Source organism: Bombyx mori, chromosome 8, assembly GCF_030269925.1.
Source record: "Bombyx mori chromosome 8, ASM3026992v2".
Taxonomy (NCBI): Eukaryota; Metazoa; Arthropoda; class Insecta; order Lepidoptera; family Bombycidae; genus Bombyx; species Bombyx mori.
Window position 1 is genome coordinate 6,360,412 of NC_085114.1, and position 24,708 is coordinate 6,385,119.

Here is a 24,708-nt window from a genome sequence, read left to right on the forward strand (position 1 = left end):
CATGTGTTTCGATTTCAACGAAAGTATACTAATAGATATATCTTACTTCAATGTATTTTGATCTTCGACTTTTATTAGTAAAATGAGCTACGGCCCTCTTAACATTAAACTGTAATTCGAGACCACAAAGTGAACGCCATTCCTTGCCATTTGAAATTAGTTATTAATAATAATGCAACAAAATTAAATTCGAGTCACAGCTATTCCATCTTTCATACATGGCAGTCATTATACAGCAGCTGTAGTAAAAATAGGCGTACAGGGAAACTAATCCCTGAGGACTTACAACTTTTTTTTTTTTTTCCTACCTAAGCTGAGAGCCTTGAGAGGCTATTTCAGCGAACCCTAACGTGCTTACAACTTGCCATACCACTAGCTAGTATTATGAAGAGCATTAATTACGTTGTGGTGTTTTGCCCTAACAACAGATTTGTGAACTCGAGCCATTCAGGACAAAAAATAAAACAAACAAAATAATATAAAAATCGTTTATCAAAATAACGCTGTTAGTATACAGGGATGAGTAACTAATGCTAATAGTAATAGTAAAATTGTATATAATGTGTTTGCATTACTTAATTAATTCCAAATGACCTTTAGACCTGAGAATATTCGCAAGCCTTATGAGAAGTAATTAAAAAGATCTAAATTAATCGCAAATTTGGTAACATATTTCGTAAAACCAATTGTTTTAAAACCCTGAACTGAGATCGTTGGCCTTTTACACAAAACAATATGCATTACATTATTTTCGATTGAAATGATGGACTAGACTTACGCAGCTATTTTTTTTATAAAACCCTTATTAATAGATCATTTATCAATTCGTAATGGGCAATGAAATGAAAAATAATAATAAATGAAAGTGAAATAACTCGAAGAGTAAAAAATGATTGAATCTCGCGATTAATTTGGTGTGGTTTTAGATTGGCCGTTTTACTTGTTTAATAAACAGAGACCACAAAATTAAAACGCTCTAGACTAATAATTTTAATAAACGAGAAAAACACTATCACTGACATTATGCCTGAAACGAAGTTAAGTTGCAAAATTGTTAGTTAAGTAAATGACTCGGAAAAAAAAACGTTTGAAAATAGTTATTTTCTGCTATTTTCGTAATTCGGAAACAAAACACACAAACAAGCCGAAAAACATCTTGCTGAAACTTTACTTTCCTTGACCGAAGGGGTTAGCGTTACTATCGAAACTGATTTTGGGTACAAAGCCACTGTCGCCTTGTACTGTGTACTCGACCGTCATGAGTCTACCGTCAGGAAGAAGCACTCGATACCCCCCAACGACTTTGCCTTCAGCGTCACCGACTTCGTTCGCGCCGAAGTACAATGTCTTCTCAGGATCTTCAACGTCGTATTTGTATTCGTACTGTGAAAAAAAGTGAAAAGGTTATAATGACACTATACATATTTAGATATTAGACAGAATAACCCAGAAAGTGCCAATAATCGGCCAATAAGTATACTATTACAGCTCTAGACGATCCCAACAAAAACCTGGTACATATTTAATTTGGTTACAAATAAAAATGTCAGTGACAAAATTCGAATACTAAGGGATTTTAAAAATAATTGTAATTGTTTTAAAAATATAACAGATTAAATTTCCAAATAGATCGTGTGCCAATGGGACAAGCTTTATTAAAAGTTACCCCCAGTGTCACAAATGTTATAAAACGAACGAACATTACAAATTTATTTTAAGACTAACCGTACTCGCCCGCTTTGCTGGGCATTTAAAATTAACATTATTATTTATTGTCATTATTATTAGGGAGTCCAATACTCATATAAGTATTAGCCTATACATTATGTACATGTATTTTCTATATAGATACCAAGTTTCATGTCAATCGGATGCATGGTTCAGTAGTTATAACGGAACATCCGTAAAAATCACTGCAGATTTATATATTATAATAGTAATAGATAAACGTTTACTGACATTGATAAGATTATTTCAGAAACCTTCCCTAAAGTACCAACATGATTGAAGTTTATGATACTATATGTTAATATTATACATTCAAATATGAGATTAAACCGTAACACCGTTTTTAATATGTCCACCCCATACAAGAATATGTCCACACATAAATTTTCGATGACTCGAACGAATTCCCATCAGAACAGCATTAATAAATCTCGCGTTAAGATGTATCAGTTTGATTAATCTTTTTTTTTTTTTTTTTTTTTTATTGCTTAGATGGGTGGACGAGCTCACAGCCCACCTGGTGTTAAGTGGTTACTGGAGCCCATAGACATCTACAACGTAAATGCGCCACACAACTTGAGATATAGTTCTAAGGTCTCAGTATAGTCACAACGGCTGCCCCACCCTTCGAACCGAAACGCATTACTGCTTCACGGCGGAAATAGGCGGGGTGGTGGTACCTACCCGTGCGGACTCCCAAGAGGTCCTACCACCAGTGATTACGCAAATTATAATTTTGCGGGTTTTAATTTTCTTATTTACGTTTTTAATCTTATTTACTGCCGCGATTCTACTGAATTCCTTGCATACTAAATGTAGTTTTTGTCAGCCTTTATGCAGCAATAATTCCTCATTCTTGTTTCGTTATCATGATTTAAGTGGACTTTGTAATTTGTAATTATGACTGTGCTTTAAAAATATGACGCTTGCCTTAAGTCTGATGAGACTTCATGAGGATAAGTATTAATTAATAATTTAAATATTGTAATGTTTTTGTCAAAGTCGTCTTAAGTTTTAAAACAAAAGTAGACAAACTTGATACGGTGTCCGGTTGTCAAGAGGGTAAAGGTATAGATAGGGTAGAAAATCAAACAGAGATACTAAGTATTATAATATCACACCAATAACACCAGGATTATATCCCGGGTTTCCCAGCGTAGATTGTGGCTTTCCGTGGCGTATATGATATCAACTAACAACGCTTGAAAATTCCATGATTTCAATTTAAAGACGTATTTACGTGAAAACTCGTTTATAAATCCTTTATATTCGAGGATAATTTTACTTCTTATTAACAAGAAATACTATATACAATTTATCTTGATAAAAATCTTTGTTAATGTAAAACGCATAAAGCCAATTAGATGTATACCAAGGTTTTAGGTTATTACATAATATACTGGAGTTAAAGTGTTGGGTATGCCCGCTCGCACAGAAAGGTAGGGTAGGTAGATTCTGTCTATTTCCGCAAAGTACCAATTATCCATTTCTCTTTAAAAAATGGGACAGCAATACAATTGAAAATTTGAACTTAACATAATCACGAACATAAAGAGATTGATTTTTTTATGTATATTTAAAACCCTAAGTCTTGCATATTCTTCAAAAAACGAAAAATATTATGTTTCGACCAGTAGGTAAGTAGTAATGAGTTATATTATTTAAACAAGGAAACTTGTTTCTTGCTTTACTAATTAAATTATTTTTAATTTAACATCAACATTGTAAACGAGATTTCATGATAACGCAAAACTACGATGAGTACTTATAATAACTACACATTTATATCACAAAATGTATCCAGTGGTATTGAAACTACGATTCAATTTATTGAAACATAAGATGCATTATTAAATGAGGACCAAAATCAGTAAAATTTTAGGTATTAAAATCATGCTGTATCTGGCCATTTAAATTCAATTCTAAATCTCCTATTCACAATTCAAGAGACCGAAACATTAATTATTTAGTTTTAGTAAAAAATAAATTTATTCATGAACCTATCATACAGTCAGTCAATCAGCAAAAAATGATGACACAGTAAAAATAATTTTTAAACAATACAAATTTCGTGGTTTGGTTTGCTGTTTTTTTTTTACAAATTGCCTAGTTTTTTAGTTTACCAATAGTTCCAAGAGTCTATGTCGTGTACGAAACTTGGCATCATTATTTAATCAGTAACAATCAAACGAGTTACTAGAATTTTTCTCTAAAACGTGAAGTCCGGAATATCCAATCGAATGTCAATAAGTAATTATTGTCTTGTGAACTTTTGTCGAAGATTGTCTCAAGATTTATTACTGAGTGATTGTCTTCTGTGGCCGCATTATGAAACAATGATTTTCCTCTAGTATCACGACTACGATTCCCTTGTATAATCTACACGAAAAACATCCGTGTGCTTCTGACGATTATTTGATATTAAGTAAAGGTTATTTTTTCGATTTTTTTTATCACGTTACAGTTTATTAATTATTAATAAGTGCGAATAAATGATTTGAAGATTTAGTGCATATCTAAATGAATACTGAATATCATAAGCCTACACGAAAATAAACGGTACTAGTAAACTCAAGTACGCTACATCGTAACTCAAATGTCTGGCTTTAAAACAATTGTGCTCGTCAGGTCAAAGGTACATCACGATTGTGAATTATTGCCTGCGCATCGCGTCCTTGACGTCACCGCAGCCTCTGTTATACACATTCCAGGTACTAAGGGATTTAACGACAATGTGCACTACGTGAATAAATAAACTTGCCAGTACATATTCCGTTCTTATTCATTAATATTTCTGACTATATGCTCTCTGTGTATGGAAAAATTAAGACAAAATTGATCCATAAGCTATTTTCCACTGCATTGAGATTGCAAGACTTAATTTTTTACTGCAATAAAATGCGTACTTACCGGCATAGGGGGATACTGTTCTTCTTGTAGCGCGGGTGCTGCAATCGATTGTCGTACGCTCACGCATACTAAAAGCAGAGCGCATGCTAACCACTTTGATATACTCATCTAAAAAATAAAATAAATGATTACGATGATTACAGTTTAAGATAAGCTTTAAGAAATTTAGAAATCAGTGTCATACCCTCGGAAACTAATAAAATATTAATTTAAAAGATACTAGTGAAGCCCAGTCAAGCTCTGCTTGTTTATTGTTAATTGTACAAAAAATACCGATTTCCTGAAATTACTCTCCCGCCAACGTACATAATAGCATTATGGCGGAAAACTTTCCTGGAGTGCCAACAACAACTGAACCAAATTATATCACAATCGGACGAATAGAATATGATGATGATGATGGTGATGGACGAATAATTTATTCATAGACAGAAAATAAACAATCATTTTATATAAATAGATATCATTATAAATATCTAAAATAAAAATGGATAATTTTAATAACCTTTTGAAAAAAAAACCAACAATAGCTATGATTAAAAAAAACTCTAGACATTGAATATATTATCTTCTGACAGCAAAAAGAAAACTTTACAAAAAAAAGTTTGAGACAGGATGAAACGAATTTGGTTTTTCAAATTAGCATATTACAAATTTTATTGGTCATATCAGTTTATTGGAAACACGATCACATAAATTTGATATGTATTTTAAAGCCTGGCTTTGTCCATAACTTAGACCTTTGCCTCGATATAAGACCAACAAAAGAAACGAACAAATTCTAAATTTAAATAATATATCAGAACAATACAATACTTTGATGCTCGTTTTTAGGACAAAGCTTTGTTCGTCTTCAAAGCGGAAAAAAGTGTGTTTTTATTATTTATGTGTATTCTATTTGCCGGTATATCAATACAGATAATAAAATTGTCTATTTAATGAATAAAAATAATAAATTATTAAGCACTAATGTAGAGTAAAATAAAATAAACCAGCGTATTTATAAATTCAGTTTGGTCGGTCCGTTTGTTTGTTCACGCACATCTACGGAATTACTAAACATATTTTCATCTAGTTTTGACAGGTAGACAGGGTAGTCCAGAAGAATATAGACTTCGTTCATTAAAATCTGATATCGCAAAAAAGTTTATTTAAAACATTTAAAACATTTTTAGAGTAGAAGAAAATAATATTATTACCTAATACAAAAGTAATTGTCTGTTATGTTTTCACGCTATTAATTTTGGCGAGATTCGATTTGGAAATACTTTTGAACTCTGACTACCCTTCATGCCACGCGGATGAAGCTACAGGCAGAAAGAAGTGCATTATAAAAAAAAAAACATTCCATCGTGTAAAAGTCTGATAAATAGCATAAATATTTGTGTAACACTATCAAAACTGAACAAATCATAAGTAATAAGGTAATCAAAAATAAACTGTCAATAGCCTTCTCCAAATCCAAATATTGTAAACTCATCTTTAGATCTCTGACACGGCTCGATAAAAAAGGAAAAGCTAAATTTTATTTTAAAAATACTGCCATATGTGAGAGAAGAAAAACTACACTACAATAATAATTTAATATCCTTAATGACAAAAAAGTACAGTTCACGGAAACGGTAGGTATTGTTGTAACATTAATCAATCTATATAAAATAGACGAGGTGCTGTTAGCGAGATTGATTTGGCCTTTCGTGATCAATCCTATAGGAAATTAGTTTGTCTCCCACCGCCTCGCAGACATTTGATTGCATATATGTAGGTAGATGTTTTTGTTTGGGAAATGCAATTAGCGAGTTGTGGTGTAATGTTTATATCCATGGCTAAAAACAAAAACACAATCGGATGTGTGTATTGTATTGTCTATACTGAGCAGGAAAAGTGAAACATTTCTCTCAATAATATTTTAAACTGTTTCGGATATTAGAGCTTAGCATTAATATAATCTAGTTACATGTTAATCTTGTAAAACTGAACTAAATGTTATATGTTAAACTAGCTGTTTTATTTTAGAACAAACTTGATTAGCAAAAAAAACGTTATAGTGAGCCAACCTTAACATATAGACATATGCTGTCGCGGACTTCTTTTTAGATATTTTAAAGGGAAACAATTGTGTCATACACTATTTTAGCGAAACTTTACCGTTACTGCAGCGCACGCAGCGGAAGCTCTCAAAAGTGAAAAAACCCCGATTTTGGAACATTTTTTATTGGTGCTCCGCTTGTATTGGCCTTAGCGTGATGTTATATAGCCTATAGCCTTCCTCGATAAATGGGCTAACACTGAAAGAATTTTTCAAATCGGAACAGTAGTTCCTGAGATTAGCGCATTCAAACAAACGAACTCTTCATCTTTATAATATTAGTATAGATTATTCATTTAATTACTACACTGTAATTGATTTAATAATGACCACATAAAGATACTGGACTCAAATTTGTTTTTTTAGAATTCCACTGAGAATTCGATCACATGTCTCAAGCAGGGTGACGGAATTCACGTTGCACAGTTCACCTTTCTATGCACAAAATATATGGTAAAATATTTATAACACTAGAACTTAGAAAGGTGCTTTAATTCCTCTAGTAAAGTGGTGAAAAGATATAGGGATTAAATTATTACAAAACTTTTTTTTGTTAGAACGACTCCACTTCGAAAATTCACTCTACAAAACGAAAAAGGTCAACGCTTTAAATTTATTTTATGTAGGGCAGTATCAGTACCATTTTCTTTTCTGCTTATCATCCAATTTTGTTGGTTTTTAGTACCTAATGACGGACTCTAGGCTTATTAATGACAAGCGGCCCGCTCCGGCTCCGCTCGGGTCTTTAACAAAAACTTCAACGATATTTGACATTTTATTTTTTTAAATAAAATAACGCTTATTGCAGCTATAATAGTTAGAAATATGCTGTCGTGACACTTTTTGTAAATAATAATGTGTTCTACAAAGTTGTAGTACATTATTTTATTCTATCATCATCATCATTTAATAGTTTTCGCAGGGAACGCGATGTAAAGAATATTTTAGGTAATTTTTTTACACTTTGGGTTACATTATTGGAGTTTCAGTAAGGATCCCTAATATTTTTCAAAAAGGATTTATAGCCTATGTTACTCGGGAATAGTGTAGCTTCCAAACAGTGAAAGAATTTTTCAAATCGGTCCAGTAGTTTCGGAGCCTATTCAATACAAACAAACAAACAAATCTTTACACTTTATATTAGTATAAAGAAAAAAAAACGAAACAAATATTAACCTTTTCCCCAACATTACCAGAAAAAATGTCAATAAAAAAACATAAGAAAGAAAAGGAAAACATAAAGTGAATGAAGTAAACACGTCTCCTTAAATTAAACTTACACTTAAGACGAACAAAAAGGCTTTCCATCCTGAGGATAATTTATCATCTCTTTAGGAGTTTTACATAAGCAATGTAACTAAATGTGTACCTTTATAACATTTTGTTACACAGATAACGAGTGTTAAGACATAATATATTATATTAAGAAAATACGCATCAAGTTAACCTGTCGTAAAATAGCGTGTAAAACATCTCGCTTTACGAGCTAATGATCAATTTAGTTGGTCATTTACGTTATGATTACGATCATAGTATTTTTATATTTCAAGGACTCAATTATGAAATAATGCGTAGTTGCGCGAATTTGATTCTATTTTTATAAAAAATAAATACGAACGTAAACTAGTAATATTATATAATACTAGCGACTCGCCCTCGCTTCGCTTCGGAAACTATTTAATGGATGTTATTATACATATAAACCTTCCTCCTCGATCACTCTATCTATTAAAAAAACTGCATCAAAATCCGTTGCGTAGTTTAAAAGATTTAAGCATACATAGGGATATAGGGACAGAGAAAGCGACTTTGTTTTATACTTTAAAGTGATTAATAAAAGTAATAATAAGAACGCCCATATTGGAGGAGCTCTTTTTTAACTTTTCCGTCTAAGTACTATAGTCGAAGTTTCTTAAATTGCAGCAGATATTACATTTTAAAATTAGACACTAGTAGGTACGAAATTTTAAATATTCCCAAGAAAACAAGTAAAAAGTTTACCAAAAAAAAAAACTATATAATAATAAAATAATATGACAATCTATCTCTAATTAAGTTTATAAATAGGTATCTTAGGACGACTGTGGCAATTCTTCTATTTAATTCAATTCAATGTTGTGAATTTTAAAGAACATCAAACGTACCTAATATCAATTCTTAATAGCACACTTAACTTACTTGATTGAAATTGTACACAAATATAAAAAAAAAACGGATATACAAAGTCTTATCCTATTAGATATTTCCATGTTTTTTGCTTATCGCTCACGTGAAACTATAAATTATTATGTTGACATCATGTCAACATTTGATTGTCGTGAGAAAACTCACAGAATCCGGCGCTCCCGAGATATAGGAAGAAATTGCATTAGTGGCGACATGGTGCTGTGTTTGCTTGCTCAATTTTCTATGATCGTTACTGTGGTAGGTGCAGTTAGTCAATATTGTCACACGTTTTTTGTAGTTCGATTTTGTTATTTGTTTTGATGTCTCAATTGATGTGGTTTAAATGTCGAATAACATATCTAATAATAAGCGAATAAGCGAAGCGAAGGACTTCCGATATCTCTTAGGTCTTTGGAAAAATATATCAATGCTTACACTGTCTGGTAACATGGAATGTTTATTGAATTCAATTATAATGTTAAATTCTTCTATAATTTTTCAAATAATTGCTAATTAAAAAAATATTTTAGATCTCCGTATTGTATAAGATAATTAATTAAAAAAGAAGTTAATTGCTTCTGTAAATATCTCAAAAACCATTCATATAGCCTAAACCTTGAGCAAAAATTTATTCACACGGCTTAATTTAACGTGTCACTTGTGCAAGATCTGGTTTATATTATTTTATTGTTTTAACTACAATGCTTACCTTAGATATGACACGATAGACACAACAGTAACACTACACTTAACAATCGTTAGACATCGACAGTGATCGTTGTAGGAGTGTGAGACGAATGTTATCGCGCCCCGGCTTCTTCCAGTACTTATATACGCACCCCACGGATCCCTGCTTCACCGGAGATGCTGTAATGTCGCGGACGCCCTAACCGCTGACGCGATGTGTGTCCCTCAAGCAGAGGTCAGCGTTCGGTGATCGGTGCGATACGTCGGTCACCGTAACATAAGACCATTTGCGCGAATAATTTGTATGTTTTCATACCGATAAATTTTAAATAAAAAATTCAGTAGAAAAAAAAAAAAAATGTTTCATAGCTTAATTGAATTTATGATTCAACTGAAACAAAGGCATTCATTGTACAACTGATCAGAGATTTACTACTTCAAACGAGTTTTGTGGAAAGTCCTCACCTGTAGGCAGCGGTTTAGCATTGCTGAATTGGCGACAGTGATCACTCACTATCAAGCTCGTCTTTATACAAATGCAATAAAAAGATTGATATTTTTTCTACGCTTACAATAGTACATGTTTACACATTTTCAAAACTCAAATGAGAGATACTTGTTTGAACAATTTCATAGCATTTGTTCTCGTCTGACATAAGTTACCTAGGACTAATCGCTGTCATCAATTAAAACGTACATATTATTAATTGCGTGTTAAGATAACCAAACATTGGTTTTGTAATAAAATGAGGCCTTTACCGACATTGTATCAGTAATTATTTCATAATGCAAACACTGCGTTTGCTTCTCGGCTATCAACAAATTAAAATATCAAATTATGCGACCGTGAACCTTTATTTTAATTATGGAAGTCTCGCTCGTGTGAGTAACGAATTTTAAATATAAATGTATTTCCTAATTGTTTTACTTGTTTTTATTCGTAAATTGGTCATATTTGATGAAACAATTTGTGAATGGGAAAATTAACCACGAAATAAAGTTTGCCGAAATGGTATTGATTACAGTTTTCAGAGAACATTCAGTGAATGCAAATTCATAGTAATGGTACATTGTGTTAAGACGCAGTACAATTCAATTCGTTACAATGTAGGGCAAGCCCTCTTCCTTGTGACTATCCTAGCATCAATGGTGAAAGCGTTTATCAGTTGTCATTCTCAGATCACGACGAGGAAGTATACTCTAATATGCATAGATAGGCATATTTTATAGATGTAAACCGATTTTAATATCGTTAAATAATTGTAAAGGCGAATGTAAGGTAAATAAATAACAAATAACATTTATTTCCAAAACAATGACACTATATTAGCAGTAAAATATGTTTAACAAAATTACCCAAATAATATATTGAAGTAAATAAACACAAATTAAGAGGATACTTTTAAAGTTCATAAAAATAATAAAACAGGAATTAAGATGCTTATTAAGTACTTTGTGTACAAATAATGGATACCGAAAAGATGTCACCTTAGACATTAACATAATATAAGAATCGTTTGGATGTAGAAAATAAAAGGTTTTAATTTATTAGTGCTCTCGTATTATTTCGGAAGTAGGAGCATCAAAAAGAAATATTTAATCAAATCAAATTATCATGTCGCGTGACTTTTTTAAACTACTTCTTAGCGGTTATTACATATACTGTTGCAAAACTAAAAATCCTTTAAAATCACGTGTGAAAGATTCATATCACAGTGGTTTATTTCATTGAGTGTTCACCTACTTTTGACATTACCTACACGCGAAGAGCAAGGTCTCCATTAAATCACATAGTAACTGAAGTATGATCACCGTTTCGATAAATACAATCTATTATTTTCATAACATTTTGTGTATTGAATTAAGTGATAAATTATACAATAGTATTACAGTTCACTTTTTATGTATGTCACTAATTCTCTCGCGCGTCCACAATTAAAAGAATATTAAAATGATGTAATTGAGAAATTAAATTAATGAGAAATTCATTTTAGCAAAATACCCGATGTCATTTAAAACGTTAAAATTTGCTCATGGCTGGGCGTATTATAAGCTCACACGGGTAAAGTTCTACCATCCGGCTTATTATCTGCCACGAAGCAGCCGAAGGTGACTGCATTCACGTTGTCCCATACAATGATCTATTTAATAAAACGACGAGACTATTTTTTATTATTGCATAGATGGGTGAATGAGCTCACGACCCATCAAGTAGTATCAAGTATCAATATATCATCAAACGGTTGCCGTAATTATATGACTTTAAATGCCGCCACCCCATTTGATACGAATTCAAAGTCTTAAACAGGTGACCTATGTTTTGAACTGGAACGTATAAATAATTAAAATATGGAATAGGAAAAATAGTATAAAATTACCCGTTTAGGCGCAAAATACGACCTACCAAACATATTTTAGCAGTCTTGTTAATAAAAACCAATTGATACCAACCATTCTGTTCTCAATCGTTTGCGGAACGAATAATTAATAAGTTTCTTGTCTTGTCCGAACTTGTCGACTTTATTTATTATACTTGCTAAAACTATGTTATTCAAAATATAAAAACTTTTTTTAATGTATTCAGACCTAACTTACTTAGGCACTTTTCAGATCTGGCGATGTGGGTAATTGTTAATTGAAAAAAAAAGGAAATGAGTTTATTTTTATGTATTTTCAAGCGACAATATGATGACGAAACACCGTATTGCCCATTAAGCCACTAAAATTCCATTTACATGAATAAAACAAAGCAAAAAAGTGACTTGACTAATCTGCGCTATATCATATAATTCTGTATAGGTACTGCAGTAACCTCAGAATATGATATTCTTTAAGCACGGTCTTGAACTTGGCTTTAAGTATTGATTACTGAGCTCATATTTACTTTATCTTACAAGCAATAACGGCCATCAATTAATAGATTTGTGACATTCTGTTTTGAAAGGTGGGTCAGTATTATACTAATAAAGGTCAAATTTTGAGATACTCGCATAAACAGGTCAACTTATTTACATTAACGACATATCGACACATCAGGTATATGCAAAAAAAGAAATTTAGAATACATTCATTATTTCGTCCTCCGCTATTCAAAAAAGGATATTTGCCTATCGCGGTAATAGCTGAGTGTTGTAATTTGAGGTCATGTTTGAGAGAGTCGGAGGCCTTCTTGATGTCTTCGGAATTGGCATTCCGATAGTTAAATTCGTTCGAACGATAAACTTAAAAAAAACATTTTGTTAAAAACAAAAGTTTTACAACACTAGTCTGTGAATAAAGTTAAAGTATGTATAAAACACTAGTTGATTACAAAAATTGGATCAAGGACAAAATTTGGATATGTAATCATTGCAGAAATTCTTATAAAGGAATAGTTTGGTGTGTTGGTGAACGATTACATTTTATTTAAGTGGAAAAGTCAAAATGCCATTATTTGCATTAGCCTCTTGCAAAACACGAAGCTTATATCTCTTACGAGATTCGAGAACGATTCACGATCTCAAAGATAATCAAGAACCTTTACAATTGCATTTGAAGTAAATACAAATACTAAAATAAGCCGTAAGATGCTTTTATTTTGGGTAATAGTTGTAATGGATTACATCAAACAAATTTCCGCTTTTCTAAAGCACCTTCAATTGCAACGGGTCGTTCGTTTGACCCATGAATAGATTTTGTACATAAACAAACATTTTGTGTTTCTGGTGCAAATTTGTTTTCGTTATATTCAGTAATTCTCGATCTTATGATCGCGTTTTCGTGTTCTAACAAGATTTTCTCTCGCATAAGTGCTCTTTTGGATAGCTCTACTTTCGATATCTTCTGCCACAATCGAGTTAAACCACAAGTAGTGGCCATAGCATTAACGACTAGCGAATCGTCTGATTGTTGTTTCCGAACATTAATCTGTGACTGTGTTGGTGAGTATGGGTCATTAATACCAAAAGGCAACACTTTTTCGCGTTGTGTTTCAAATTTACGGCATAAAGCAGCAAGACGAAGTATTTTTTCAACTTTTTTATGAGCTGATTCCAGCCATTCTACTGCATCATCAGAATCTCGCACCAATTTTGCCAATTGTCTCATATCGATTGCGACTCCATCGTACAGATTTTTCTTAAGACGATGACAAGCAGCTCTATGTCTATTTCTACGATCCCTAAAAACTGCTTGCTTGGTCCCGGATTCGTAAGCTGAAAGTTCTGTGCGAAGGCGCTTGAGCATTCCATCACTATTTGCAATTTTCTTTGCCTGAGATGCAATAATGTCGGCCATTAAGTTTTCTTTAACACGAAGTGTACGTACCTGCTTTTGATTATCAGCTGTTTCTATGACGTATTGCTTAAGCACTGCTTTGTAATCGTCCCACATGTTACTATAATTATTTTCTAATAGGGCCCGTAAGTTTTCGCGTTCACTAGCATAGTTGTTTCTGTCCTCATCTTCTTTTACTAAATTTTCTCCTCTGGTAGACCAAGCAAGCGCATCGGAAGTAGTGTGAGCATGATATAGTAACAACTGAAGATTTGATTCTGCACAATCATGGTCTGTTGAAATTTTTGCTGCATCGACTTCTCCAGATTTTAAAAGTGCACCAGTTCTACTATTGTTCTCCATTGACATCCCGTCCAAATCGGCAAGAAACTTAATAATCATGGTATCAATTGTGTCACAAAAACTAGCAACAGTTCTTTGAAATTGATCATCCGCTATGTTCATCAACTTAATAATGTACTTTATGAGGTGATCTTTTTTATCATAAGCCCGTTCAAATGTATGCCACATGATTTCAATATCTTGTTTAAATACTGGCTCTTTAATCTTTAGCATCATTTCCTTCCAAGTTTTGTCTATTTCGCCTTTCTTCATCGCCTGTGCTGCCATTTCTCGTTGTAATTCCTCACGTTTTATTTTTTTTCGTGCCTCAGCCTCAGCTTTTAATTTTTGTAATCTCTTCGCTTCTTTCTTAGCCCTTTTCTCTGCTTTACTTGGTGCCATTTTTATTTTTATCTTTTATTTATTTTTAAAGAGATTAAAATTAGTGTAAATATTTCAGTCTCTTTTTTTATATTATTTGTAGCATAGAACGTGATTTCTTACGAAATTTTCGAAAATTCTACTTTATTTTGACATCCATTATTTCTTATATGTCGTCAATCAAATGGGTGTTGTCATAAAATTTCCTAAAAAGTATCCAATCTCTATTGATCTATATGAATCGATGCATATAGTAGTAAAAAATTGCACACTGCAGATAAATCCTTTAGCAGGACATTCGTTTGTTAATAGAAAAAGATTCAATTAATCTATATCGAATTAACCATAACCTCTTGGTATTAAAGTCGCCTTTCTTTCAACAGCCTCGTTACCAAGCACTAGTAGGTGGGAGCGAACCATTGCAAAGCTATTTACATAAGCGTTTACCTGAAAACCTTAACAGTGAGGTAGCTTTGAAGACGGTCGGAGATGTCTCTCAATGCGTTCAATGGTTGAGTTCAACATTTTTAAACGTTAGAGCGGCTAAGGATCCAAAAAGGTAAAATGACAAACTACAATTTAAAAGACATACTCATTATTATGCTAATTACAAGTTTAATCCTTTTTATCAGCCCTAGTACTACTATTTCCGAGAACTGACTGAGGTTACTATTGGTAATAAGGTAAATGTGAAATATTAAAAAATGGTAAAATGTTTACTATTGACTTCCACGGTGAAGCAATACCATCGTGTAATAAAAATCAAAAACCCGCAAAATTATAATTTGCGTAATTACTGGTGGGAATACCTCTTGTGAGTCAGCGCGGGTAGGTACCACCACCCTGCCTATTTCTGCCGTGAAGCAGTAATGCGTTTCGGTTTGAAGGGTGGGGCAGCCGTTGTAGCTATACTTATGACTTTAGAACTCATATCTCAAGGTAGGTGGCGCATTTACGTCGTAGATGTCTATGGGCTCCAGTAACCACTTAACACCAGATGGGTTGTGAGCTCGTCCACCCATCTAAGCAATAAAAAATAATAAAAAATCGGAATCAACACGATCGTTATTTAAGGCAATTTCTCTCGATGGCTAATTCTGGTCACTCGGTTATGTCTACGAAAGTACTTATTATTAGCAAAACGAGAAAGAAACAAATGAAAAAACAGAAACAATCAACGTCTAGTAAGCTCTCCTTGATTTCGCATGGGCATTGAAAATATACTATAAAGTATATAGCTATATAACTATAAACAACAGGTGTGCCGTGAGCTCGTCTACCCATCTAAGCAATAAAAATTAAAAATAAAAGGTTGTATGTTAGTCAGTAAAATAATTCTGAGTTAATAGAATCTCCACAACCATTCGACAGGTACCTCGGTTTACCACCGACGGCTTCACAGCATTTGATTTCTAAGAAAATTGAAGGTGAGCTTCTTCTCAAATGCCGTAACCTACTTTTGAAACGTTTTGTTTTATTTCGGAATTTCGTTGTATAGTTAACGTGTTATCATCTCGTATGGTTTACGCGTGCTCAAAGGAATTCAGTGATTCAGATATTCCACCTTATGGATTGTTAAGAGTTAAGTATCTAATTTAAAAAAATATCGATTACTTTGGTTGTACTATGATATTGGCTTCTACACATGTATTTAGAAACATGAATATAAATATATATAATTTGATAAATATAAAAAAGGTAATAAAACTGACAAATTCATAACAATTTTTTTACGTGTGCTACGTGTGGTGGCTATTGTGTATTAAATCACGATTAATTGAAGTTAATTGATTTGGTATGCGTGGCGTTCAATTGTTTGTTCGCAGTAATAAAAAATATTAGTTTTATTTTTGTTGCATAGATAGGTGAATAAGCTCAGGGCGCACCTGGTGTTAAATGATTACCGCAACCCATAAATACCACGCGGTAGAAATAGGCAGGATGGTGATACTTACTCTTTCGGGCTTAAAATATGCCCTACAACCCTATAGTAATATGTATTATACATGTGAAAGTCATATTGATGAATAGATTTGAATGATATTTCGCACAAATGTACTTTATGAACTGGATTTATGTTAATCCAGTAATCCTATATGTATATGATACTTTTATCATGGTAAATAACATAATCCAGGCAAAGTCGGGTATAGCTCATGTAATAATTACGAGTGCTCGCTGATTTCTGGTTTTACACACAAACGTACCTATCTAAAAATCGATTAGTGGCTTATGTGCCAGAGAGTGACAGAATCAACACTTTATTCAAGGGAAAACGAATTCTGTTTCATTCTTAATAACTTACAAATTTAGCGCGCGTAACTCTGCGAGACTTCGACATCGAATTTCACAAACTTTTCCAAACTCAACGTTTCCAGAGCTATGTGTAAAAGCTATGAATGGTTTGGCCACGTCCGGCCTCATAACGATGGATGAAGCGAGTTGCATTGAGTCAACGGAAGCGGGACGACTCATGTCGATCTATTATCTAGATTTGGAGACTATGAGACATATAATGAAGGTAGGTGAATGCAGGTGCTAATGTCGTATAGTGTCTGATTACATTGGTGCGTTATTACAAATAAAGGTATAGTTGAATATTTGTTCGTCGTTATGATGAAATTTTAGTGACAACTTTATTTATAAGTTAAATGATTGGGAACCAAGTATAATACTATTACAAAAAAAATATTCACACATTCATTGCGAGTACTCGCATATTACCTGTCATATTATGTTGATCGTTCAATTGTCAGAAACCTTCCCTAAATTGCAAGGTTTCAAGTCAACAGGAAAAGCGACGCTTAAACCCACAGAATACGAACTTATTCAAAACTTAAGACGGACAATAATATTATGTTGTCTCAAACTGTTGTTTGTTTTTTTTTTTTACTCTGATTGATCTGACATACACTATCGTCAATATTTAACCTAAAATATTCCAGCTACTTTATGGTTCTTTGTCGCACAGTACATTGTCTAAACAATTTTGTTGGTTTTATAAAGTTAATAACCTTTTACCGAAGTCAGATTTTTTCTAGTGGTATGATGTATTGTATGCATATTTTTGCCGCAAAACAACTATGAGTTCCAATAATGCGTCCCAAGGCACATGGTAGCATTCACGTTGTCTATAGGATCCGGTAACCAGTTAAATTACGGGAGGCCACAAGCTTGATTGTCCATTCTAGATTAATCTAGATTAACATGAATGAAAAAAAACCCATAGACACCTAATTTTTGTTTGAGTTCGTTTCACTTGCATGAATTCGTGTAGTCAATGTTATAAGACTCCATAATAAAAGGAATTCTTTGATGTCGAACACACACTATTTTCCCTCAAGATCGATGGCACTGAAACTCTAGAACGCTTACTAACGATAGTTTGCGAGAGCCACGAATTATCCGACATGCATTTAAGAGTGGACGAGCGCCGTTGCTTGAACTCTTTGAATAGAAACAACGCGGCGCCCACTATACGCTTCCCCATGAAGGGCAGGATCACGACCAGGCAGATGAAACTCAATTGGTATGCATTCAACTTTCGATGTGGGTAGTTGCGAATCTTGGATTTTCTCAGTAACTGTGCTTTAGTTAAACGAAAAAGCGAGGAGCATCTATGTACCACTGTCTTTTTATCTATAAATATTAAACAGTAGAATTGAAAAGGGGATCACTAAAAAAATATAACATCTACAGAAGTCCTGACCAGTTTTCATTCTATGGAACACTGCTGACCAGTTTTCATATACATAGTTCTATGGAACACAAATGTTAATATTCATTATCATTATCCGTAAGGGTTCTTTCTTTCTTTAAAAGCGGAAGTTGCAAAAAAAGGAAACTTTTGTATTATTCTATTTTAGAAATTACACAATAGATAGTATTATTAATATACTAAAATAACTCTGTCAATCTGCTAAGCTTTACGCCTAAATCACTGTATCGATTTAAAAACAAAATTCATATAGAAATAGTTTATACACGAGGAAAGAATAATAATGTCGCCTAGTTTTCATACCACTGCTGGGCGCAGCTCTGCCCACGCGATGTAAAGCGTAGGCCACGCGGGTGAAGCTACAAGCGGAAAGCTAAATAACAGAATATAATTAGGAAACTTTGAACTTCCATTCGCATAGAATTTACAATAACAGAATTTTCGGCTTCTAAGTCATTTATTTTCTAATACAGTAGACGTGGTTGTATTAATAATGCTATACCAACATGACAAAATAATCGTGTCTGCTTTCTCAAATTCTATTAAGACATAAGACAACCTTGAAAGAATTACTATGAGTTTAAATGTAGCTAAAACTTATCATATTTTACTGTACACTTTCGATGGATTTTAACGCAGCATCATACAAGCCATACTTGGTTGCCTACCAATACCGGATCCCTCTCTGAATCAGGAAGCCATGAAAATAATGAGGATCGCAGACAGAGTCTGTAAATGTGAGTAATTTTATTTGAATTTATTATTAGACAATATAAATACAATTTCTAATACATATGCTTAATATCAGTTCGATTAGGCCTTAAAGGGTGATTTTAAACGTCACTTTTAAGAAGAATGGGCAACAAACTCTAAGCTATGTTGACAGTAACCAGTGCTAGTCCAATAATGGAAATTTGACAATAATTACTGACACCGCAAGATTTATATTTATTTCATGTATTTTATTTTATTTCATTATCAACTTTGTTTTGTAATCGACCGTTTTAAAGAATAAGAATTAGTTGTAAAAAAAATATTGTAATTTTAAAGTTCGTCCACACGAAACAAAAAAGGAATAGAAAATCGTTTGACCGGTTGTTCGGTCAGAATATGGTTGTAATATATGAAGACATATGAAGATAGATTTATAAATATGATAACTTATCTTGAGATTTTCGTTACCGCGATTCAAGATTCTCTGTCATAGTATATCTTCTATTATATGGATAGCTACTACAGACTTAATCGTATCATGATGATTTTCAAATCAAATGTCAACTTTACCCAAGAGAGTTGGCGTGAGTCGGAGTAGGTAGTAAAATTGTCAGCCAAATCGATTTACGTACTTAATTAAATTAAAAATTCTAAACTATAATTTACAAGGTAAGTGACAATTTTCACGTTGTAATATGTTTTTTTCTTGCCTTAGCAGGCAGACGAGCACGTGGCCCATCTGATGGTAAGTGGTTATCGTCGCTCATGGACGTCAGCAATGCCAGTGGCAGAGCCAAGCCGCTGCCCTTGGCATTACTGCCAGGCATTAGCAAGTCGCGCTATGTGGATTCCTGTAATCACTTAACACCAAGTAAGCAGAGAGCTCTTTCTTCGTGATGCAGTAAAAAATAATACCAAAAAAAACTTGTATTTACAGGTTTAGTGGCATACGTAACTCAACCAGAATTAATATCAAGAAACCCGCGTTTTTACTCCGCCATACTGAACTCTTTGATCTTAGCTAAATGCGTAACGGCTCACATGTGGGAGAACTCAACCTTTGTCAGTAGACAGTTGAAAGGAATCGGTCCCACATTTAGCACTCTGTTGGCTACTGCGGGGAAAAATAATTTTATGCTTTTAGAAGAAAGTCATCCGAGGGATTTGGAAAGGGTAAGTTAGTAGTTTACCAGTGGTAGGGCCTCTTGTGAGTCCGCACGGGTAGGTACCACCGCCCTGACTATTTCTACCGTAAAGCAGTATTGCGTTCGGTTTGAAGGATGGGGCAGCCTTTGTAACTGCCTTTGTAAAGCCTAACATATTGAGGTCCTAGAACTTATATTTCAAGGTTGTTGGCGCATTTACGTTGTAGATGTCTGACGAAGAACAGTGCTACCAACCCAAACGCTACTCTAACCTTCCGTTTATATCATTAATTTTTTTTATTGCTTAGATGGGTGGACAAGCTCACAGCCCATTTGGTGTTAAGTGGTTACTGGAGCCCATAGACATCCACAACGTAAATGCTCCACCCACCTTGAGATATAAGTTCTAAGGTCTCAGTATAGTTACAACGGCTGCCCCACCCTTCAAACCGAAACGCATTACTGCTTCACAGCAAAAATAGGATACTTGTGGTACCAATACAAGAGGTACCAACAGTAGAAGAAACCTGATGTAATTGAGACCTCGTATCTAACAGTGTACGTATGTAACGGTGTTTTTTGTAGGTTTTATTTATTTTATTTTATAGTTGGCAGTCATATTTTGATTTAAAATGATTTGATTTTTTTGGAATCTTTAGGGCTTAAGAGAATGAGTCAGGTGATGATTTTTGAAGGTTCCACTTGTGCCGTGTGTGAACTGCAGACATATTTTTGTTAAGTGTATATTCGTATAATTCGTCGTGGCCTAAAGGATAAGACGTCCGGTGCATTCGTGTGTAGCGATGCACTGGTGTTCGAATCCCGCAGGCGGGTACCAATTTTTATAATGAAATACGTACTTGACAAATGTTCACGATTGACTTCCACGGTGAAAGAATAACATCGTGTTATAAAAATCAAACCCGCAAAATTATAATTTGCGTAATCACTGGTGGTAGGACCTCTTGGCAGTCTGCACGGGTAGGTACCACCACCCCGCCTATTTCCGCCGTGAAGCAGTAATGCGTTTCGGTTCGAAGGGTGGGGTAGCCGTTGTAAGTATACTGATACCTTAGAACTTATATCTCAAGGTGGGTGGCGCATTTACGTTGTAGATGTCTATGGGCTCCAGTAACCGCTTAGCACCAGGTGGGCTGTGAGCTCGACCACACATGTAGCAAAAAAAAAAATTCACGGGTTAATCTTTATTGTTTACACCAAGAATTATTCACGCGCTCAGTCTCTAGGGCAGAATGAGGGTAACATGCCCGTTCAACATCGGTTAAAACGCGAACTCTTCAATTTAAAGCGTTTGAAAATTGTTTCTTATCAACAGATAATGAACAAAGGCCCGCCGGCTGGTAACGTTATTCGCAAACAAGTCAGTTTACTACCTAAATATCAGATAACAGCAACTCCTGTCGACAGTCGAACGCTGACAATCAAATTAATATTGTTAAACCAATCTCATTTATCGGAAAATCTAGAAAATTTGACTGCGGGCGAATCACACAAAAGTTATATTTTAGTTGGCGATTCCCAAAATTATTTGTTACACATCAGTTCTTTCAAGTTAGTATAGTCGCTTCTCTATTTTAATTTAGATATTTAGTTACAAAGTAAAAATGAACCTAGTCAAATTATTGAAGTACTGCGTATCATTTTTCTGAGATTTGAACCGGAACGACAGCTAATATAAAAGGACAACGCTGTATGTATTATAGATATATATCTAAACAAAAGTGGTGTTTAATATACTGAGGCGTAGAATATAAAACATGAAATAGGTGTTTAAGAAATTACGATTTAGATTTTCAGGGCGATGATTAAGACGACTCAATAATATTCTGAAATAAAAACTGCCTTTTTAAAACGGTCCGTTAATATCCTGAAATTCATGATTTGCAAAGGACTCGTCTATTTGTTGTGTAATTCTCTGACAGACTTATGAAACCCTTTGTGTGCATGTCCTAATAATTGTCGAAATAATTTTGTATGCTATGATGTCTATAGTAATCACTAAAATAGCTTTATATGTAATTCTTATTAATTGCTGAAAAATACATTATAGTCTATAAGTCTATACAATATTATATATTCATACTTTAATGACTATAAGTGTAGTATATTCCGGACTTTGTTCGTCCATAAAACCTTACGTTCCATATTAATTTATATAATAACATGTCTATGCAATTACATGCAGAGATAAAGATTTGATAAGTGTGTACGATGGAAGCATCACGTACGAAATTACCCGGAAACACAGCTTCGAACATAAAATCTTTGCTCATTGCATCAGCTCCAATTTTGGTATGTTGAAATTTATTAATTACATACATTTTGTCTTGTTCGTCAACTTTCTATTTCCTAGAGTGCAAGAGAGTCGTTTAGTGGGTAGGGTTCTGAAATTCGTATCCTTGGGCCCGCGGCCCGCAGTCGCGGACCAGTCCCACGGACCCCACGCGCCCATTAGGTGCGGGGTTGAATGAATACAGTAAACGCAACATCAAACCGTTTATTCATTAAAACTAATTTTATTGATTGAATTATGCAGCGTGTATACCTTCCATAATCTCTTGTTACAGTTGGTATAGATGATCATTGTGAGCATGTCTTTAATGACTTGAATACACCTTGTACCAATGCTAACTTAACTACGTCTGGTACAGAAATAAATAAACAAACAATGAAACAAGCCACTATAACGGATACCTTCAAATATCGAAAGAGAAAGAATAATAATGACATAACAGAACCGAAGGAAAAGAAAAAACGTGACTATGCTATTGTAGAAAAATTTAATTCTCTTAAAGAGTCTTTTGGTGTCACTTCTAGAGAACTTAAAAACGATTTCAATAAGAGTGTACTCGTTTCGAATAAAATATTACAAGAACTTACTCAGTCAAAAAACACAGACAGTCCTAATCCAAAATTTGAAAATAAAGATTCAATAGAAGATGGGTCGGCACAAATAAATCAAATAAAATTCAATACTGCAGCTCAAGACATTGACGGAGATGACTTTATGTCAGATCAATACAACGACGTTGATAAAATAAATATCTTGCTGAATAAAATCGAAAATGAAATGTCCAATAGAGAGGTAAAACACAATAACTCGAAAGAAATGTATACCACAAATCTTGTAACTAAAAAAGTTGAAAAACCAAACACACTAACTAGTGTTTTAAGATATAAAACACCAGTCAGCCGAGCTAGGAAGCCACCAATATCTAATTATAACTTTATAGATTTGCTCCAAAAAAATGTAAATTTGAGTGACACTGAAGAAGAAAATTCTTCGAAAACTGATACTGGCTTTTCAGAAGCTATCAAGTACGGTTTGTCCAAGTATTTGAGGGACACTCGTCAAGAGGCAGATGTCCCAAAACTAGGCCTTACAGAACTATTAGAACAAAAAGAATTATCGGAAATGGAGGCTGATGGTTACAGTCAAAGATCAGCTGCTAGAAATCGAGACGAAGATGTTTTGATGTCTAATAATCACAGAATTTTGTCTGAAAATTCAAACAACCTTCAAATCAACAACAAACACGAAGAATCGCACGAAAACACTGAAAAATGTGCTGCATTAGAATCTTATCCATGTGTCTCGGGAAACAAACCCTTGGCAAATAGATTGGCTGATAATTTCAACGATCTTAGTCTTGACAGTCATCAATTTGAAGAATTTAATACCCGTGAAGGTGAAGTTACAAACAAAAATAATGAACAAAAACAAAAACTGACTTTAGATGAGATGAAAAGAAATCTAGAAAACTTCGAAGAAATCATTATACCTCCATTACATGCGAACATCGTTAATAGTTATGACAATATCGGAAACGATTATTCAAAAAATGCTGATCGTAGTGCTAACGAAGGTCAATGTTCTAATGAACTAACTAGTGACAGAATAATAAATAAAGGTAGTGAATCTGAAAACGACGATACTTGGAGAACAAATAACATATTTAGTACTAACGAAGAATCTATAAAGAGCTATTCTTATACGGCTACAAAAGTTGATGTATGTAGTAAAAACATGCCGGACTACTGCGTTCGAGTTATTAGGAAACTGAAGGTAGATTTGGACATAACTGAAATAGTGGCCAAAAAAACGACGGATTGGAAAAATGAAAAAACATTGACATATTTCAGTTCGAATTCAAATTTAGATGTGAATTCACATTCTTCTGAATTAAAAATGAATGTAATGGATAAGGAAAAACAGTCTCCTCTAGATACAGAAACAAACCAAGGCATTTACAATTTTTTTTCAAAAGATGATAATTTTGATAAATCTTCGCACAGAAATGAAATTAGATGCAAAAATTTTGATGGAAATAAAGCAGAAAATAAATTACTATTGAACGTAACAAGTGGCGTGAAAAGTAACGAACAATGTTCGATGAATTCCTGTGATTCGACTAATTATAATGAAATTGACTGCGATCCAATATCGAATCGTAAAATAGAATCTACCAAGGAAAGCTCCAAGAATCAAAACATGAAAATTGCTAAAGTACTCCAGAAATATAGCCAAATATTAAGGTAAGTTTTAAAATACT

General features: G+C 33.6%; 3 protein-coding genes across 5 annotated transcripts in view; 1 reads left to right on the forward strand and 2 right to left on the reverse strand.

Annotated features, from left to right (window-relative positions):
• LOC101742032 (uncharacterized) overlaps positions 1-24,708 on the forward strand; it is a 38,049-nt gene that overhangs the window by 12,026 nt on the left and 1,315 nt on the right. For both annotated transcript variants that reach the window (XM_062669694.1, XM_062669696.1), the window contains 9 exons: positions 14,941-15,116; positions 15,929-15,984; positions 16,936-17,078; positions 17,902-18,086; positions 18,915-19,012; positions 19,927-20,162; positions 21,471-21,706; positions 22,341-22,447; positions 22,723-24,691. In XM_062669694.1, coding sequence (XP_062525678.1) covers positions 14,941-15,116; positions 15,929-15,984; positions 16,936-17,078; positions 17,902-18,086; positions 18,915-19,012; positions 19,927-20,162; positions 21,471-21,706; positions 22,341-22,447; positions 22,723-24,691 — 3,206 coding nt within the window. The remainder of the gene's footprint in view (positions 1-14,940; positions 15,117-15,928; positions 15,985-16,935; positions 17,079-17,901; positions 18,087-18,914; positions 19,013-19,926; positions 20,163-21,470; positions 21,707-22,340; positions 22,448-22,722; positions 24,692-24,708) is intronic.
• Positions 475-23,159, reverse strand: CPH5 (cuticular protein hypothetical 5). Of its 2 annotated transcripts, none has more exons than XM_062669527.1 (3): positions 23,036-23,159; positions 4,639-4,746; positions 475-1,383 (listed from the first exon to the last, which is right to left on the reverse strand). In XM_062669527.1, exons 2-3 carry the CDS (start codon positions 4,744-4,746, stop codon positions 1,168-1,170), a joined length of 324 nt encoding a protein of 107 aa, XP_062525511.1. In that variant the 5' UTR covers positions 23,036-23,159; the 3' UTR covers positions 475-1,167. The 2 variants fall into 2 exon arrangements, with proteins under 2 accessions (XP_062525511.1, NP_001166772.1); NM_001173301.1 differs by lacking the exon at positions 23,036-23,159 and adding an exon at positions 9,603-9,684 and having other exon boundaries at positions 734-1,383.
• Positions 13,136-14,737, reverse strand: LOC101740944 (dynein regulatory complex subunit 2). Its single transcript, XM_004932012.4, has one exon. It carries the CDS (start codon positions 14,576-14,578, stop codon positions 13,184-13,186), a length of 1,395 nt encoding a protein of 464 aa, XP_004932069.1. The 5' UTR covers positions 14,579-14,737; the 3' UTR covers positions 13,136-13,183.